The 17,950-nt window shown below is 48.9% G+C and overlaps 6 protein-coding genes across 6 annotated transcripts; 5 read left to right on the plus strand and 1 right to left on the minus strand. All coding sequences in view use genetic code 12, as the record gives it.

Annotated features, from left to right (window-relative positions):
- Positions 1–88: 88 nt before the first annotated feature.
- HGT20 (Hgt20p) lies at positions 89–1,588 on the minus strand (the record flags this gene model as incomplete). Its single annotated transcript, XM_025482152.1, has 1 exon — positions 89–1,588. One exon carries the CDS (start codon positions 1,586–1,588, stop codon positions 89–91), a length of 1,500 nt encoding a protein of 499 aa, XP_025336770.1.
- Positions 1,589–2,918: 1,330 nt separating this feature from the next.
- Positions 2,919–5,120, plus strand: CXQ87_003686 (uncharacterized protein; the record flags this gene model as incomplete). Its single annotated transcript, XM_025482153.1, has 1 exon — positions 2,919–5,120. The coding sequence occupies one exon, from the start codon at positions 2,919–2,921 to the stop codon at positions 5,118–5,120; it is 2,202 nt and encodes a 733-aa protein (XP_025336771.1).
- A 1,490-nt stretch (positions 5,121–6,610) lies between these two features.
- RNR21 (ribonucleotide-diphosphate reductase subunit) lies at positions 6,611–7,882 on the plus strand (the record flags this gene model as incomplete). The annotated part of the gene is made up of 1 exon (XM_025482154.1): positions 6,611–7,882. The coding sequence occupies one exon, from the start codon at positions 6,611–6,613 to the stop codon at positions 7,880–7,882; it is 1,272 nt and encodes a 423-aa protein (XP_025336772.1).
- A 406-nt stretch (positions 7,883–8,288) lies between these two features.
- Positions 8,289–9,218, plus strand: CXQ87_003688 (ribosome biogenesis protein TSR3; the record flags this gene model as incomplete). Its single annotated transcript, XM_025482155.1, has 1 exon — positions 8,289–9,218. The coding sequence occupies one exon, from the start codon at positions 8,289–8,291 to the stop codon at positions 9,216–9,218; it is 930 nt and encodes a 309-aa protein (XP_025336773.1).
- Positions 9,219–10,320: 1,102 nt separating this feature from the next.
- HYU1 (5-oxoprolinase) lies at positions 10,321–14,229 on the plus strand (the record flags this gene model as incomplete). Its single annotated transcript, XM_025482156.1, has 1 exon — positions 10,321–14,229. One exon carries the CDS (start codon positions 10,321–10,323, stop codon positions 14,227–14,229), a length of 3,909 nt encoding a protein of 1,302 aa, XP_025336774.1.
- Positions 14,230–14,316: 87 nt separating this feature from the next.
- On the plus strand, positions 14,317–17,901 carry CXQ87_003690 (uncharacterized protein; the record flags this gene model as incomplete). The annotated part of the gene is made up of 1 exon (XM_025482157.1): positions 14,317–17,901. One exon carries the CDS (start codon positions 14,317–14,319, stop codon positions 17,899–17,901), a length of 3,585 nt encoding a protein of 1,194 aa, XP_025336775.1.
- Between the last annotated feature and the right edge of the window lie 49 nt (positions 17,902–17,950).

The raw sequence follows: 17,950 nt of genomic DNA on the forward strand, positions 1-17,950 counted from the left end.
GCACCGAAGCAAGGGAATGATAGGCCGACGCATTGTAGTGCAGGCATGGGGACGTGGGGCTGAGTCTTGGCTGCGAATCTCACAAAGGTTATTTCCAAATGTCCTGGTAATTTAGACGGCCCTGGGTTTCGGGAACAAAGAAAATGACGGTTATGACGTAGACGGCGCAGATTATGGAGAAAACGAAAAAGTCGTAGTCTTTTACTCCCCTTTGGAGCTGGGGGAATCCGTATGCCACCACGACATTGGCAGCCCAATTGAGCATGGTTCCAAATGACTGGGCCACTCCGACGGTTTCATGGCTCAGAAGCTCGCTTACCATCAAATTGGGTATCTGGCCTAGGCCTATAGAAAATCCCGTGACAAAGATAAAGCAAGAAACGGCCGCAACGGCTCCGCGACCGCCTAAAATGGAGGACGAGATCAGCGCTGCCACTATGCCCATTATGGCAAGAGAGGCCACGAGCAAGGTTTTCCTGCCGAATTTGTCGATAAAGGGCAGCACCGCAAGCATGGCTACAACGTTGCAGAGCGCTAGGCTCAGCATGATGTAGAGCACGTTGGTGCCTTTTGGAACCACATTTTCAAGAATCAGCACGCCGTAGAAATTGATGGCATTCATGCCGCAAAGCTGCTGAGCCGTCATGATAAGGCCTACCGCAACCACCTCTTTGTGGTACAGAGTGCTGCAGATATACTGTAGCATTGAAACGGAACTGGGGTCGATGGAGCCTCTGCGGGACTTGGACGGGGTCAATGGCGTGAATGTGCTGGGGGTTTCCTCCTCTATAAGCGGCAGCTCCTCGCATACACCTACCTTGGGGCGATTTCTCATTTCTCTCCAGTGCTGGATTTCGTGATTCACCAGCAGCAGCTCGGACCGAAGCGTGTGGAGGGTTTGAGTCGCTTTTGAATAGTTGCCTTTGTGAGTTATCATCCATTTGGGCAGCTCAACGATGGTGAAGAGGAGGATAAGCTGGGCCAATGCAAGAAACGCTCCAAATGCAAAAATCCACCGCCATTGGTCTACATTGCCCCACGGGAGAGCAGTTAGAAAAGCGGTTAAAATGCCAAGGGCAACGCCAAACTGCAACAAGGAGCCCATGAGTCCACGATGGTTGAGCGGAGCGAGTTCGTTGACCATGATAGGTGCAACCACAATTGACACGCCCAGGGCCATTCCGGTGAGGGCCCTACCGGCCAAAAACACCCATTTCGTATTTGCAAGGCAAAGAAGCATTGATCCGAGCAAAAACACGGCAGAACACGCTTTCTGGATGCGTTTTCGGCCTGCAATCAACGAGACAAAAGGAGACCCCGCCACCACCGACGAAACCAAGCCGCCGAGCGTGAACATGGTGCTCATGAGGGCGATGTCGTTGGCGTCCATGGGAATGCAGCTTTGGCGGCCCCAGGAGCCCCAGAATGTTTCCGTGGCATACTCGTCTCTGGAGCATGCGATGATCTTGGATGGGGCGTTTGTCACGGCCAAATGGAATCCAAATTGGATGGTGCTGAAGGAGTTGATGGAGGTGGCCCAGGCGAGTGCCGGCGTGACCCTGTGGGCCTGGTAGAGCGGGTGGGCCATGTATGGAAAGAGGTGGTTATTTGATTTGACGTTTTACCGTTGGACTGCACCGACAAGATAAGATAAGAGATGAGAGCGTTGATAGTCCATGCAACTACGCGGCGGTGAAAAAAAAATCCCAGATGGGTGCAAGAAAAAGCAGGAACAGCAGACCAAAGATTGTGGATTTTCCGCTCAATCCGCAAAACCGTGAATTCCAACATTTAGCCATTTGGGCTCAGGTGGGCCGCGCTCCACAGATCTTCTGCGCATAGAACAACAAATACCAAGAAGTGTCGTGCGATTGCTGGCGATGTTTGCTTGCTAGCAAGCGTTTTGGCGAGCAGCATGATCGAAGAATCTAACGTAGATGATGCAGGCGGAGCTGCCGCTACCCCAGGAGGCACGGCTCACTCTGGAAAAAAAAAATAGCCTTATTCAAACAAATCGACACAGGAGGTGGTCAGGCCTATTTTCAGACACGCAGGGTGGAGCGGCCCCACAGAAGCCGCAGTGTGAAAAACAAAAAGTGGAATTCTTCACTTTCGCAGCCAGTCAAACATCACAGCGTTCGAGCGAGATTTGGCTTAGCTAGGAGGTGGCATGGGCAGAGGCTTTCGAGGCGGTGTTGGTGGAAAAAAAAGTAGAATCACCAGCTTGTGATGAAACCTACACGAGGCTATGAAAGCCGGTTTCGGATCTTTCGATCTCGGGGCTGTGGGTGCTCGTTTACATCCGAGTGGCCTTGGCAGAGTCCCCAGGGTACCCGGATCCCTGAACCCAGACTTTTCCAAGACTTTTTCTTGTACTGGTCCGGCACTTTTTATACGGGAAGCGGCTCCACTTTCTTTCTTGGGCACCCGTTCATTGTTGCCACCCGATCAGTTACATTCGTTTTTTTTTTCTCCATGGTCAGCTAGTTGGTACTCCTCCGACTGTTGCTCGTATGGCCTCACGCTTGCGGCCGCGACCTCCATAGTACCGCCGAGCCCCTCCGGAAATGCACCAATAAAAAGGCTCTATTTTCAGATCTCCCCCCAAAACCGACCCCCACGATTCCAGGAAAACCTCTCAATCCCATTTAACCTTCTCCCGCCGTGGTCCTCTCCTCCCTCTGGCGATCGCTGGCGCTGTGGATTTACTGCCGACCTGCACACAATCACAGCCCTGCCCTCAGAAAGCCCCGATTGATTGTGGCCCGGCCCAATACGCACAGCGCGGTGTCGTCATCTCCATTCCATCGCATCTTGCTCCTGGTACTTCTTTGCCCTTTCCTCCACCTTTCTTATCCGGCTACTTCTCCGGGTTTTCTGGCCTTTTTCTTCTGTCAATCCGCCTCCACAATCCTGCCATGTTCCTCTTCAAAAAGAAGGACAATCGGAAAGCCGGCATCCCGACCAAGGGTTCCGCCAAACCCGTTCCTCCTCCAAAAGCAAAATCCCACTCGGACCCCCAGGATATCCCCAAAACCGGAAGAGACTTCCTCAAGGAGAGCCAAAATAAAGATCTCCCTCGAGAGCCCCGGTCTCCCAGAGACCCTGCTTCTCCATTGAGACCTCCTCGTCTCAACACAACCAACATCAACAACCTGGCAGGGACCACGCCACCAGGACATGGGAACAACCCGCTTTCCGCTCCTTCCTCCCCAATTAGTCGACGCCTGGGCTCCGAAAGGCTCGCCCCGGCCTCTTACTTGAGACACTCGAGAGTGCTTTCCATGTCCAGCAACACCAACCTGGCTCTCGATGCCGACCTGCTCCGGCCTCTGAGATCGCTCCGCCGTCGTATGAAGACCATTCTGAGCGACCTTCCTCCCGAATTGCTGCCTGTAGTCAATTTGATCAACGCACAGCGCTTGCGTACATACATTAGCGGTTCCTTGTGGCTCAAAGAGCAGGGCTCCTCTGAGTGGCAGCCTGCCGAGGCTACCTTGACCGGAACCGAATTGGCCTTGTACATTGACGGCTCCAGCAACCCACGATACATCAACATCCAGGATTGCAGTGTTTTGGTGGGAAACAACGTCGACTCGTACTCGTACGACTTGACCATCTTGCAAGACTTCGACAACCACCAGAAGGTGCTCCGCTTCGACGTCCAGCAGGATCTTCTCAATTGGCTCGCCGCGTTGCACTTGGCCAAGTACGAGCAAACATCCTTGAATGAGGCTTTCACTGCAGTGATACTCTCATTGAAGGGTCCAGAGCTCCTGGACATCTTCACGCTTTTGGCCCACAAAAAGCGTTTTGCCCGTTTTGAATGGTGCAATTTGCGTTTGCCCCAGGTTTCCTCAAAGTGGATCAAGACCTACATGGCCATCATCCCCGGCGACGGCAAGAAGAAGGGCCGGGTGGAAATCTACACAAATGACAAAATCAACAAGAAATCGTTGATCATGTACGTCAACGATGCCGATGCCGTCTACAACGTCTACCCTGAGGACCACCGCATGATCGACAGCAACGGAATCATGAAATTGGAGGGCCAGGTGTTTGTCAATAAGGACTACGAGCACTTGTTCTCTGGAGCTTCTTTGTCCGGTGCAAACACCCCAGTTGGATCTAAACTTGGTTCAAGAACGGGCTCCAACACATCGCTCAGCTCCCTTGCAGCTCCAGCCCCTGTGCAGCTGGGCAACCGTTCCAGAAGTACGTCGGTGAACTCTTCTCACTCGTTCTTCATGAACTCGCCCACACCCAACAAAACTAACAAGGAGCAGCTTACTCCAGGCTCGCCTCCACGCAATACTTTTTCTCATTTCTACAAGAAGCAGAGTGTGAACAAGTTTGTCTGCACGAACTACATCTACTTGATGCCCATCCCACACCCGGGTGTCTCTGCAATTGAGATCATGATCAGAAACTTTGTTCACATCGTTGATGCATTCAAATTGTACGGTCGTCCAAGCCATTTGAACAGCGATAAGAAAAATACCATCTCCATGCTCTTCGGCTTGCCCTCATTACCACACTACGGGTACTTGGCCACCGAAGACGCCTTTGATCTTGTTGAGGCAAACTTCGATACTGCTCGGATCCAGAACTGGACCGAATTGGAGTGGCGCAATTGTCTCAAGGAGTACTTGCTGTGCAAGCAGGCTGACGGGCCCTACAAGGGGTTCGGCAATATCGCCGATCTTTACGATGCCATGGAAGGTGAGCTGCCTACGAGTGAGATCGACTCCCAATTCGGTGGTATGTTGTCGCCTAAAATCACCTTCCCACATGGCGCTTCCCGTGTTGCCAGTCCACCACCTGTCAACTCCCGTCTTTCTCAGAGTTTCCTGAACGACCAGTTTGGTGGTGAGATTGGCCATTTACTGTTGAACGACACCCAGAATCAAAATAGCGGCATTGCGCCTGCGCTTAAGCTTAACGATAACAAGTTTTTGGGCGGGCCTTTCGAATATAAAGATGGAGACCCAAACCCCCGGTCCCAGGATGAGATGCTTCGGTCGCTTGAGCCCATTGTGGATTTGCCCACGCCGATGGACGACAAGCATGCGGTGAGCAACTACTTTGGCGGGAAGGATGGCAAACTCGTGAGTTCATGAGCGCCAGGCGTTAATAGTTTCATTTCTTTGGTTAGTCATAGATTTTTGTTGAGTGACAATTGCTGTAGTCTTGAGTTCTGTTGATCTAAGCTTTGATCGGAGTGGAGAGTGATGATTTACGTCTTACCGAGAATATCGACAAAATCTTGAAATTGTCTAACAGAAGTGGAGGATACAAAAACCGTGAATAAAACTATTTCATGGCGCCAGTTTTTCAATTTTGCAACTCTTCAAAAGTAAAAACGCTTCAGTCTGGAAAATTGACATTGACTCGTCAAAAGAAAGCCGACTTGTGAGACATTCAACCCGGCCATCCCTAGATCCACGATCCATTTTCAATCGTCAAGACATCCCGTCAACAAAAATCAAAACGATTCACGATCCCAGCAACATCTTATTTCTTTTTCCTCAAATTCTCTGAGTCACAATCGTTACCATTGTACCTGGCCGCATCGGCTGTCAGCTGATGGATCCGATAACCGTATCCGCAAACCCACCACAATGGACCGATACAAAACGTGGAGATCACAATGTACAAATTACCGAATCCTGAACAAACGCCAGATTATTCCCGAACAATTTCACATCCTGAATATTTTCAATCCTGAATAAAGCAGACTTGACAATTTATTCCTGGACATCTTACACACACACTGGAGGCCTGCTTGAAGCCAGGCGGAATGAACATCGCACAATGGCTAATGTCCGTGGCATGACGAATGGGGCAATGTATCATATGGAAACTACGCCTCAACTCGAAGATAGAAGGGTCAATTGGATTAGATTTTTGGTGAGTCAATTCGGGTCAGTCAATTCTAGATATCGTCCGATGACAAACCAGCAAGAATTCACCTACAGGTGCAAACATTACTAAATGCACTTAGTCAAGTCACAGTCATTTGCGGCTCTGAACCTTTCTCAGTAAAAAGTCTCTCATTCGGACATGCACCTGCCATTTGCAGCCACACAGAATCAAACCCCTCCTGGAAAAAACCATGTTTTCTTCTTTTGCAGCCACTCGCAAGCCCCACCGATTTCCGTTATCCTCTCATAAATCAAACCGAAGACGGCGCCGCAAGCTCCTAACAGACGTGGACCGTGTTGTTTACAGATTGTCCTGTGGTACGTGTAGCGCGAGGCACTCAGGGTTCCTACCTGGGACTGGAGATAAACATTGGTGCGAGCCAGCCCCCAGGAGGGCTTTCGAGAAGACCGAGATTTCTCACGCCACAGAGGGGCCCCGAAGCTCAGATTACACCAAAATGATCAGAAAAAGTGGCGCTTTAAAACGAACAAAATATCATCACGTAAATCGCCTCGAGGGTGGGAAATTTCATAAGGGGGGACGCGTGGCGCGTGGGTGCGCGCATCACGTGTATGGTCTTGTTTGCTTCACATCTCAAAACATGGCCGCATCGGAACACCAAAAAGTATTTAAGTGCGCCGTTTCCTCCCGTTTTCTTCAGCATCCATCTCACATTCTTCACAACATGTCCATCCAGCAAACACCAACCAACGGCTTGACCGGCAAGATCTCCTCCCTCGACATGACCAACGCCAAGGGCTCCTCCTTGACCGACAAGTTGGCTGCTGAGGCTGCCCAGAAGGACGGTACTGGTGCCGCCGACTCTTTGGCCGGTAAGCCCATCAGCAAATCCCTTGAGATTGACGAGACCGCCGTCGCCAAGGTCGCTCAGGAAATCGAGGAGGCCACCAAGGAGCACCAGGAGTTCTTGGCCTCCCACAAGGTCCAGCGCCACAAGTTGAAGGAGCAGGAGGCCGACGAGCCTTTGTTGATCGAGAACAAGCGTCGTTTCGTCTTGTTCCCCATCAAGTACCACGAGGTCTGGCAGATGTACAAGAAGGCCGAGGCTTCCTTCTGGACCGCCGAGGAAATCGACTTGTCCAAGGACATGGGTGACTGGAACAAGTTGAACGAAAACGAGCGTTTCTTCATCTCCCGTGTGCTCGCCTTCTTCGCCGCTTCCGACGGTATTGTCAACGAGAACTTGGTTGAGAACTTCTCCGCCGAGGTCCAGATCCCTGAGGCCAAGTGCTTCTACGGTTTCCAGATCATGATGGAGAACATCCACTCCGAGACCTACTCTTTGTTGATCGACACCTACATCAAGGACCCTAAGGAGGCTGACTTCTTGTTCAACGCCATCGAGAACATCCCATGTATCAAAAAGAAGGCCGACTGGGCCCTCAGATGGATCGCCGACGACAACGCCTTGTTCGCCGAGAGATTGGTTGCCTTCGCCGCCGTCGAGGGTATTTTCTTCAGTGGCTCTTTTGCTTCTATCTTCTGGTTGAAGAAGAGAGGCTTGATGCCAGGTCTTACCTTCTCTAACGAGTTGATCTGCCGTGACGAAGGTTTGCACACTGACTTTGCCTGCTTGTTGTTCTCCCACTTGCAGAACAGACCTGACGCGTCCATCGTCGAGAAGATCATCACCGAGGCTGTCGTTATCGAGAAGGAGTTCTTCACCGACGCCTTGCCAGTTTCCTTGTTGGGTATGAACGCCAACTTGATGTGCCAGTACGTTGAGTTCGTCGCCGACAGATTGCTCGTTGCCTTGGGCAACAAGAAGGTGTACAACGTTACCAACCCATTCGACTTCATGGAGAACATCTCTTTGGCCGGTAAGACCAACTTCTTCGAGAAGAGAGTCTCTGACTACCAGAAGGCCGGTGTCATGGCTAAGAGCAATGACAACAGCAGCAACAGCAAGACCTTCACCTTTGACGAGGACTTCTAAGTCTCGACGCTTCTCACACTGTTACGAATTATTAATTAAAAAAAACTGCATGGGTTCGGTTTGCTTTTTGCTGTTAGCTTTGTTTTTTTACGGTTCACTAGCGCCTAAATGGCCGCTGTTTCATTTCTAATATATCACGTCTACGACTAGAGCTGTAGGATTATGATTTTGTAGGAGCCTTGACCGAGACTTTTCGGGACTGTTGTGCACGAGACTCCCTACTGTGCAAAGACATAAGTACGTTCCAGACCCAAGGGGCATGAAAGCTAATTCAATTTAGTGAACAAACAAAAAGCCGAATGTTTTCATTTAAAAGGTTTTGTTCCTTCCAGGTGTGCCCAGGTTATACTTTGACAGACGTTATCGATCCTGCCTGTTAGCCTCATCATCACCACTACTACTCTTCATGGGAAAAGGAAAGAACAAACAAGCCGAGGACCGTTCATCCAAAAGCCGTACCTCTAATGGGCATAAATCAAAGCAACATCATGTGAGAAGAGGACGTCAAGAAGAAGGCAGTCAAAAAACCGCTGCTGATGCAAAGTTCCCTGTGAAACTAGCCATGTGGGATTTTGACCACTGTGATCCCAAAAGATGCTCTGGCAAAAAACTAGAAAGGCTAGGGTACATCAGAAACATGAGAGTCGGGCAGAAGTTCCAAGGTATTGTTGTCTCGCCAAATGGTAAAGGTGTGGTGTGCCCAGATGACAAGGAGATAGTTGAGAGCTTCGGTGCAGCTGTTGTGGAGTGTTCATGGGCTAGACTAGATGAGGTGCCTTTTAACAAAATAGGGGGTAAACACGAGAGACTTCTACCTTACTTGGTTGCAGCCAATACGGTGAATTATGGCAGGCCATGGAAGCTCAACTGCGTGGAAGCACTTGCAGCGTGTTTTGCTATAGTGGGCCATATCGACTGGGCCGAGGAGCTTTTGCAAAACTTCTCGTGGGGTCTCACTTTCTTGGACATTAACAAGGAGTTGATCGAAGTGTACCAGCAATGCACGGATTCTGCTTCTGTTGAGGAGGCTCAAGAGCAGTGGATGGCCAAGTTGGAGGAGGAAGTGAAGCAGAGAAAGGAGCAGAGTGCCACGGGTGATGTGTGGATGATGGGCAATGTCAACCGTCAGGGTGACAGTGATGCAGAGACTGAGAGTGAAGTGGATAGTCTTGGGAACGAGAAGAAGGTGGATGCTTTTGGTAACTTTGTGGATGAGAGTGAGAGCGAGAGTGAGGAAGAGGAGGTGGAGTACGATAAGCTTGGAAACGTCATTGAGAAGGGATCCGGAGTTGACGAGGCTACAGGAGCCATGAAAGCATTGGAGATCGATGCTTAGAGGCATCAGCCACATTTCAGCCACACGGCACCTCGTCAGCTTGTACCAACTCGGTACATTTCCAATTGTCATGGGCTTTCGAAGTTCGAACCTTTGTTATCCCACTGCATCAAGTGCTCATACATCGACGTACGGACTTTCAGAGCATTCAAACCTCACACAACACCTCTTTCGACAACAAACACCAATGTTGACACAAGGGCTACCCCCGCCAAAGCTCTTGACCAGCTCCTTGCCATATTCGCTGATATCATTCCAGGGCTCTATGGCGTTTGTAGCCAAGGTTCCGGCACATTGCTGTGGGGTCGAGCCTCGCTTAGAGTTAGCCTTGTTGGGCCCCACCTTGTCCGAAGATGCCCCACAAGCCTTTGTCTATGGGAATTTTCGGACGTTGGGATAATGAGGAACTCCACGTCGAAAAGCTTTGAATCGATATTGGCGACAATAGTATGATGATGTACCCAGGCACAACATCTTTGAATGAATAGACCTGGTCCTGCCCACGGAATCATGAAAATCGCCAATAACCTACTGACGTCTTCCTACCCTCGTAAATGCATCCACAGCAGATTACTGGCCATGTCCAGATTTCTCCTGTCCACTTCTTATCTATACATTTTTCGAGACTCGGCACGGCACTTGGTAAATACGATGGCTGCAAAAGTGCGTATCCGACGAGGTGGGGGTGGAGAACAATGAACGCGCCACTACCAAGACGGCACATCTTCGATTGAGTTTCCCAAGCTTTGCAGGAATATAATGGCCACAAAACATACCAAGCTTCGCCAGGTCTTTGTAATTTTTCCAACATTCACCACTTTCATTCTTGGACCACTTTGTTTTTTTCAATTCCGCTCTGGCAGCGAAATGCGAGTATCACCGCTCGATAAATGCCACACAAAAAACCGGTGAAGCACAAAACCACCCCACTTGGCAGCGCTCGCCAGTTGTTCTCTTCGTCCTTGTATAAAAAGATCAACAGATCCTTCGGAAGACCACGATTTCCTTCACTATTCTCACGTGACTCTCTTTCCTGTTTCCCCGGATCTTATCAGTACCGAGACCTACTCCGAATTTTTCAGCCTAGTCACTTTTCCACTTCATGGCTTACTCAGACCTCAAGGGCATCAAAATCGCCATCGATAGAGGCGGCACCTTCTGTGATGTCATTGCCAAAATCCCCGGTCAGGAAGACTACGTGTTTAAGCTCTTGTCTGTGGACCCACTCAATTACAAGGATGCACCCACTGAGGGAATCAGGAGAGTGCTTGAAAGAGCCCACGGTGTGACCATCTCGCCAACGGAGAAATTGACCATTGATTCAATTGATTCGATCAGAATGGGTACCACCGTGGCCACCAATGCCCTTTTGGAGAGAAAGGGTGCTTCTGTGGCTTTGGTCACCACCAAGGGTTTCAAGGATGTCTTGAAAATTGGCAACCAGACCAGACCGCATATCTTTGACTTGACTGCTCGCAAGCTCGGCCACTTGTACCTGGAGGCCTTGGAGATCGACGAAAGAGTCACCATGGAGCTGTTCACCGAGGGTGGAGGTGACAAGCTAGACTTTAATGTGGAGAATGATCCCGAGCTCAAAACTGCTGTTTCGGGAGACATCATCAGAGTGCTCAAGGAGCCTGATTATGGTGCTGTGGAGACTCAATTGCAGAAGCTTTGGAGCGAGGAGGGTGTCAAGACCTTGGCCTTGTGCTTGTTGCACTCCTATGCCTACCCTGAGCACGAGAGAAAGATTGCCGATATTGCTAAGAAAATTGGATTCACTGTCTCTGTTTCCCACGAATTGCAGCCCATGATTGGCATGGTGAACAGATGTTCTTCTACTGTGGCAGACGCCTACTTGTCTCCAGTGATCAACCAGTACATCCATAGTTTTGGCGAAGGTTTCGAAGGCGGCCTTGACGCTTTTGGCAACAAATTGCTCTTCATGCAGAGTAACGGTGGGTTGTGTCCATGGTACAAGTTCACCGGTCTCAAGGCCATTTTGCTGGGTCCAGCTGGTGGTATGGTGGGTTACGGTGAAACCTGCTACGATAACGAGAAGGATGTTGCAGTTTTGGGTTTCGACGCTGGTGGTACGTCCACCGATGTTTCACGTTACGCTGGTTCCCTTGAACATATTTACGAAACCGTCGTCAACCAAGTGCAGTTGCAAACTCCTCAATTGGACATTTCCACTGTCGCCGCAGGTGGTGGATCGATGCTTTTCTGGAGAAACGGAATGTTCGTTGTTGGCCCTGAGTCGGCTGGTTCTGACCCTGGCCCAGCTTGCTACCGTAAGGGCGGTCCATTGACAGTAACCGATGCAAACTTATTCTTAGGCAGATTGTTGCCTGACTATTTCCCTAAGATTTTCGGCAAAAACCAGGATGAGCCTTTGGATGTGGAAATCACCAGAACGAAGTTCTTGGAACTCACCGAACAGATTAATAGCGAGGGTTCTTCGTACACTGCCGAGGAAGTGGCTTCTGGATTCTTGAAAGTGGCTGTTGAGGCCATGGCAAGACCAATCAGAAACTTGACTGAAGCCAAGGGTTTCAATGTTTCTGACCATAATCTTGCTTCGTTCGGCGGTTCTGGTGGTCAATTCTCCGTCAGTTTGGCCAAGAACTTGGGCATAAACCAGGTGGCTATCCACCAATACTCTTCGTTGCTTTCTGCTTACGGTATTTACGTTGCCGATATCGTCATTGAGCAGCAGTCGCCAGCATCTTTCTCCTACAACAAAACGAACTTGCCTAAAATCGACGAGAAGGTCAAGCAACTCACCGAAGCTGCTTACAAGGAATACGAGCTGCAGGGACACACAGGCTTCGATACTAAGGTGGAGGTCTTTTTGAATATGAGATATGTTGGATCTGATACCCATTTGCTTATCTTGAACGACGGTGCCAACGATGCTGATGAAAAATTCATCGACAGACACAGAAAGGAGTTTGGATTCTCCTTGGACAGAAAGGTTATTGTGGACGACATCCAGGTTTTGTTGATTGTCCAGTCCAAGGACAAGCTGTCGAGCAATCCATACGAAGAATACAGAGCCGTTGCCGACCCTGAAGTTGCAGCTGCCTCTAGTGTGGTCAAGAAGCTCTATTTCGAGGAACCTGGCTGGCAGGATGCTAACATATATGAACTTCACCAATTGAAGCCCGGAATGATTGTAAATGCCCCTGCGGTTATCATTGACAGCACCCAGACCATTATTGTGGAACCTGGCTCGAAGGCTGCTATTTTGAAGGAGCACATCCTCCTTCTTGTTGAACAGGAGCACAGAGTCGAGGTATCCAAGGATGAGATTGACCCTATTCAGTTGTCTGTTTTCGGTCACAGATTCATGTCCATTGCCGAACAGATGGGCAGAACGTTGCAGCAAACCGCCATTTCCACCAACATCAAGGAGAGATTGGACTTTTCTTGTGCTCTTTTCGATAAAGAGGGTGACTTGGTGGCCAATGCTCCCCATGTTCCTATCCATTTGGGTGCCATGTCTTTTGCCGTGAAGGCTCAAAAGGAAATGTGGGAGGGCAAGCTTGAGCAAGGCGATGTTCTTGTCACAAACCACCCATGTGCTGGTGGATCGCATCTTCCAGATATCACTGTGATCACTCCAGTGATCAACGACCAAGGTGAGACGCTTTTCTGGACTGCTTCTCGTGGTCACCATGCTGATATTGGTTCTATCGCTGCTGGATCCATGCCACCTAATTCGAAGTCTATCTACGACGAGGGCGCTTCCATCATCACACACAAGTTGTGTTCTAAGGGTAAGTTTGACGAGGCTGGTATTACCAGACTTTTGCTTGACGAGCCTGCCAAGCACCCAGGTGGATCTGGAACCAGAACATTGAACGACAACATTTCTGATTTGAAGGCTCAGGTCTCAGCCAACTTCAAGGGTATCACTTTGCTCAACCGCTTGGTGGATGAGTACACTTACCCAGTGATCAGTTTGTACATGGGCGGGATCCAGCAAACTGCTGAGCTTGCTGTCAGAAACCTTCTCAAAACAGCCTACCAAAAATTCGATGGTCATCATTTACAGGCCAAGGACTACTTGGACGATGGTACTCCAATTGCTGTTGAGATTGCTATTGACCCTGAGACGGGAGATGCCACTTTTGACTTTAGAGAGACCGGTGACGAGATGTACGGCAATTTGAACGCTCCAAAGGCTATTTTGTACTCTGCCGTGCTTTATGTTTTGCGTTCATTGATCAGCTCAGACATTCCATTGAACAACGGATGCCTCCAGCCTATCAAGTTTTTGACCAGAGCCAGCTCTGTGGTGGATCCTTCGTACGAGGCTGCCGTTGTTGGTGGAAATGTCGAAACCACACAGAGAATTGTGGATGTCATGTTGAAGGCTTTTGAAGCTGCGGCTGCTTCTCAGGGTACATGTAACAACTTCACCTTTGGTATCAACGATAAGGAAAGAGGAATTTCATTTGGTTACTACGAGACGATCTGCGGTGGTGCTGGTGCTGGAGCTACCTGGGACGGTCAAAGCGCTGTTCAATGTCACACCACCAATACCAGAATCACCGATACCGAGCTTTTCGAGAAACGTTACCCTGTTATCGTTCACGAGTACAGCATCAGGGAAGGGTCTGGAGGAGAAGGTGCCCACAAGGGAGGTGACGGTGTGATCAGAGACATCGAGTTCACCTACGACAACTTGGAGGTTTCCTGTTTGATGGAGCGTCGTTCCTTGGCTCCATTTGGCATTTTGGGCGGCAAATCCGGTCTCAGAGGTAAAAACACTTTGATCAGGAAACTGCTGAACGGCAGAAGCGTTTATCTTGGCGGCAAGACCACCGTCAAGGTCAAGAAGGGTGACCATGTCATCATCATGACTCCAGGAGGAGGCGGATTTGGGCTGTCTGCCAACGGCGTGGCAAAAAAGAGAAAAGTGGATTTTGCAGTGAAAAGCACTACGCCAAGTATCCTCACCGGTTCTGCAGGTATTCGTCAGCAGACTCAGGAAACGAACTAAGTAGTGTGTCTAGTACATAGTAGTAAGTGGACCCCAGATTATCAACTTCGCACCCATAGAGTGCAACGTAACTTTCCAGCACTAACCATGAGCGGGAGGCAGAAGCACCTACCGCTTCTATATAACCCGCTTCTCAATGCTATATTCAACAATCCTCATCACGCCAAGGCGGCCATTCGTTCGACCATCAACGAACTCAGCCTCAGTCATAATGACTACACGATCTTGGTTCCTCCAGGACACATTCTACGCAATTGCACCGAGCCTCTGGGGCTGAAGCTCGAGGAATTGTGCTATGACAGCGATGCGTTTCTCAAATCTCATATACTCAAGACGCTGGCGCCGTTCTCGACCACAATGGCACCTGTGACCAAGATCCAGCTGATCATCTACAATACCATGAACGGGAGGCAAGTGCTAGTAAAGAACGGCATGGTGTTCACCGGCAAGGGATTCAAGAGAAGCATAAAAGCGGAGGTCCTCAGCACGGACTATTTCATCACTTTCTGTGACTACTTCCCCAAGGGCAGCAAGGTGATGCTCTTGTACATCAGCGACTCGCTTTTTGGCCATCTGGGCGAGGAGTCAAAGGAGCTCCCACCGGAGCCTGAGCTCAGGGATAGACCCAGGAGCCACCGCTCTGTCACATTTGAGGAGCTTCTACGAAACTTTCCGTTGCTTTCGAAAGCCATGTCTGATCAGTTTTATGTGCTCTTCCACCACAACAATAGAAAGTTTGAACGGCTACGAGCGAGAACTGGGGTTTCGTTGGAAGAGGTAAGGCTGTTGTTTATGGCCATGGTCGAAGAAGCCTTCCTGATCGTGCAAAAGACAGTCAATGCCGAGTCTGCCGAGGGAGAACGTATCTCTAGGCTTTTGCATAACATCACCGTGCAGAACATGGACGTGGATTTAAACAATCTTGTTCACGAATACGTCGAGCTCAATGTCTACGACAAGGTGTGGGTCCAGCTTGTGAACCAGTTTGAGAAGACCCAGCATGAAGAAGATCCTTTGATGGTCCTTTCGTCAGCAGTCTACAACGATCTCTCCTGCCTTTCACTCAATCAACTTGACCTCCCGGTGGAGGAGCCATGGTATTTGAATGTCTTACATGCCAGAGTTGCTGCAGCCATAGCACAGTTCTCCAAGCTCAATGATCCGAGTGTGACGAATAGACGACAAAAAATCGATCTCATCAGAAATACAGTTGATATTTTGACTGAGGGCAAGGACGACTCCAACGCCAATCTAGTGGTAGATGCTGATACCCTTATAGGCCTCCTTATTATGGTGATAGTTCACCTGAAGGTTCCCAACTTGGAGGCTCATATCTACTACATTCGTCATTTTGGAATCGACTCAATTCAAAGTGGTGACGCTTCTTCGGAAAAGCATAGTGTTGGCTACCTCAACTACATTCTCAGCAATATCGATGCTGTGATCTACCATTTATCCGGTAAAGGCTCTGAGGGAATCCCCTACGACCACTTCCAAGAAATGTCCAAAGCATCATCGCAAAACTATAGCCTCTGGTACGCGATTCAAAAAGAAGACCTAACTGGTTTACAACGCTTGCTTGGTGATGTCGACGAACAATATTCTGGCAAGCAGCTTCCCAAAGACCATTTCCTTAAAAGCAGGAACATTCACGGCGAGAGCTGTTTCTGTTTTGCGATCCGAAGCAAGAATTTTGAACTATTCAAGACTTTGATTGATAGAACCTCTGAGTGGTTTCTGGTGGAAGATCTCATCTTCGATAGAAACACAACTACCGATCAGACTTTGATGATGGTTGCCCTTGTCGAGGAGAATAGCGACGTCTCACAGTATTTGCTATCTGTCATTCTTGCTGACACAACTGCAGAGGAACAGTGCCTATACTACAATCTCAAAGACAAAAGCGGAAGGACGTTGGGACATTATTTGGGCTACGATATCACCATACTAGAGCAGGTCGGCCCATATGTGGACTGGTATACAAAGGACAACAATTCACACACCCCACTCTTCAGTTTGTGCCGCCATTACGATCATCATGACTACAGAACACTAGTACAAAAAGCATTTGCATGTGTGTTCAAAAAATACCCAAAACCGTTGGCTCTTGACGAGCAGATTGATAAATACGGTAACACGTTTTTGCATGTCCTTGCTCGAGGTATTGCCGAAACAGGCATCCTCGAGACGGACAAAGCGTTGGTTGATGTCAACCATCTCAATGAAAAGCTTCTTTCACCGCTGGCGGTATACATTCGATACAGCAGAACAGAAAATCTTGCTTTGCTCATGAAGAACGATCTTTTCAACTTCTTTCAGGAGGACCAACGCAACTTTTACAATTTATTGGATTACTACAGCTTTTCGGCTGCGAAGGCTAGTAATGGTTCCAATAAGGCATTCGGTGAGGTGGAGCGAATTGTCATCGACAAATATTTCGAAGTCAACTACTCAAAACACAACGATATCCAACTTGGAGTTCTCAATGCACGCTACGACGGATCTGCCAACGATTGGATTATCAACACTGTGATGGTAAAACCGGGAACCGAGAAACCGATCTCCACTCAATACATCGCGATTGATAAGCTTCGCCAATTCACCAAACTTCAGAAAATGGCATTTCCACAAGGATTTGGCTTAGATGTCAACACTTTTTGGATCAACCATCCAGCTAACAAGCTGACCATTCCAGCGTGTTCGAAGTACCGCTCAAACAGATTATTAGAGCTTCTTACAATGTACTTCCAGGCAATGAACTTTCACTCGGATACATCAAAGTCTAAATTTCGGGGCAACTTTGCAATGTGCTGCGCCGATAGCAAGACCCTGACTTTAGAAATGATGAAGGACATTAACAAAGCACAAGAGAACGCCAAGGTGAGAAACGGAGAAGTCAAGTTCTCCTCGCAGAAGATCCAAGAAATTGAAATCTTCCTCGACTACTCTCTGAGTGACTTGTTAGGATTTCATTTGGAAATGAGCAAGCTCAACCAGATCCTTACAGTGACATCAATGAAGCAAAGTGATCTAAGAAATGTTTCTGACATTTTGTTGCGGCAAATCAAACTAGGAAGTACGAAGCATCTTGATGTAAGAGAGTTCAGAGCTCTTGACGCATCTTACCAGAAGCTTCAGTCGTATGCAAGCTGGCTTGAACTCTCGGTTAATGAACTTCTTCAGAATTGCCGGAAATTGAAAGAGAAGCTCCAGCTATGGAAGGAAATCTATCATGGTATCAAGGAGCTTAACAATGAACTTCATCGCTTTGAGGACCAGGTCAAAGTCACCCAGAATGGGGTCAATGAGGAAGCGGAGAGTGAGAGTGCTACCCGTACCATTTCTAGAAGAAGCACTACATCGTTAGATTCCGTTCCCTCGGAAACTCAAGAGGCTGGATCTTTCTTCAATTTCGGAATCATCGATAGCAAGAAATCAAAATACAAAAAGCTACTCATGACGAAGTCTGAGGAGGTGAAAAAAGTGATGAATCTAAATGCTGAGATCAAGATCGACCACGAGTTAATTGCAGCCGAGATCTCGCAGTTTTTGAGCTTTCGCTCCGGTTTCTTCAGCCTCGGCATCAAACAATTCTGCAAGACCCATTTGCTACTGTTACGCAACAGAAATCACGAGCTTGAAACACTCTTGTGGAGTATCAGGCGGCAGTAAGCCGTTTTGCACCCAATCTTTAAGGCGGACCCAGGAACATTCTGGAACA

This window comes from Candidozyma duobushaemuli (assembly GCF_002926085.2).
Source record: "Candidozyma duobushaemuli strain B09383 chromosome Unknown D_B09383, whole genome shotgun sequence".
In the NCBI taxonomy this organism is placed as follows: domain Eukaryota; kingdom Fungi; phylum Ascomycota; class Pichiomycetes; order Serinales; family Metschnikowiaceae; genus Candidozyma; species Candidozyma duobushaemuli.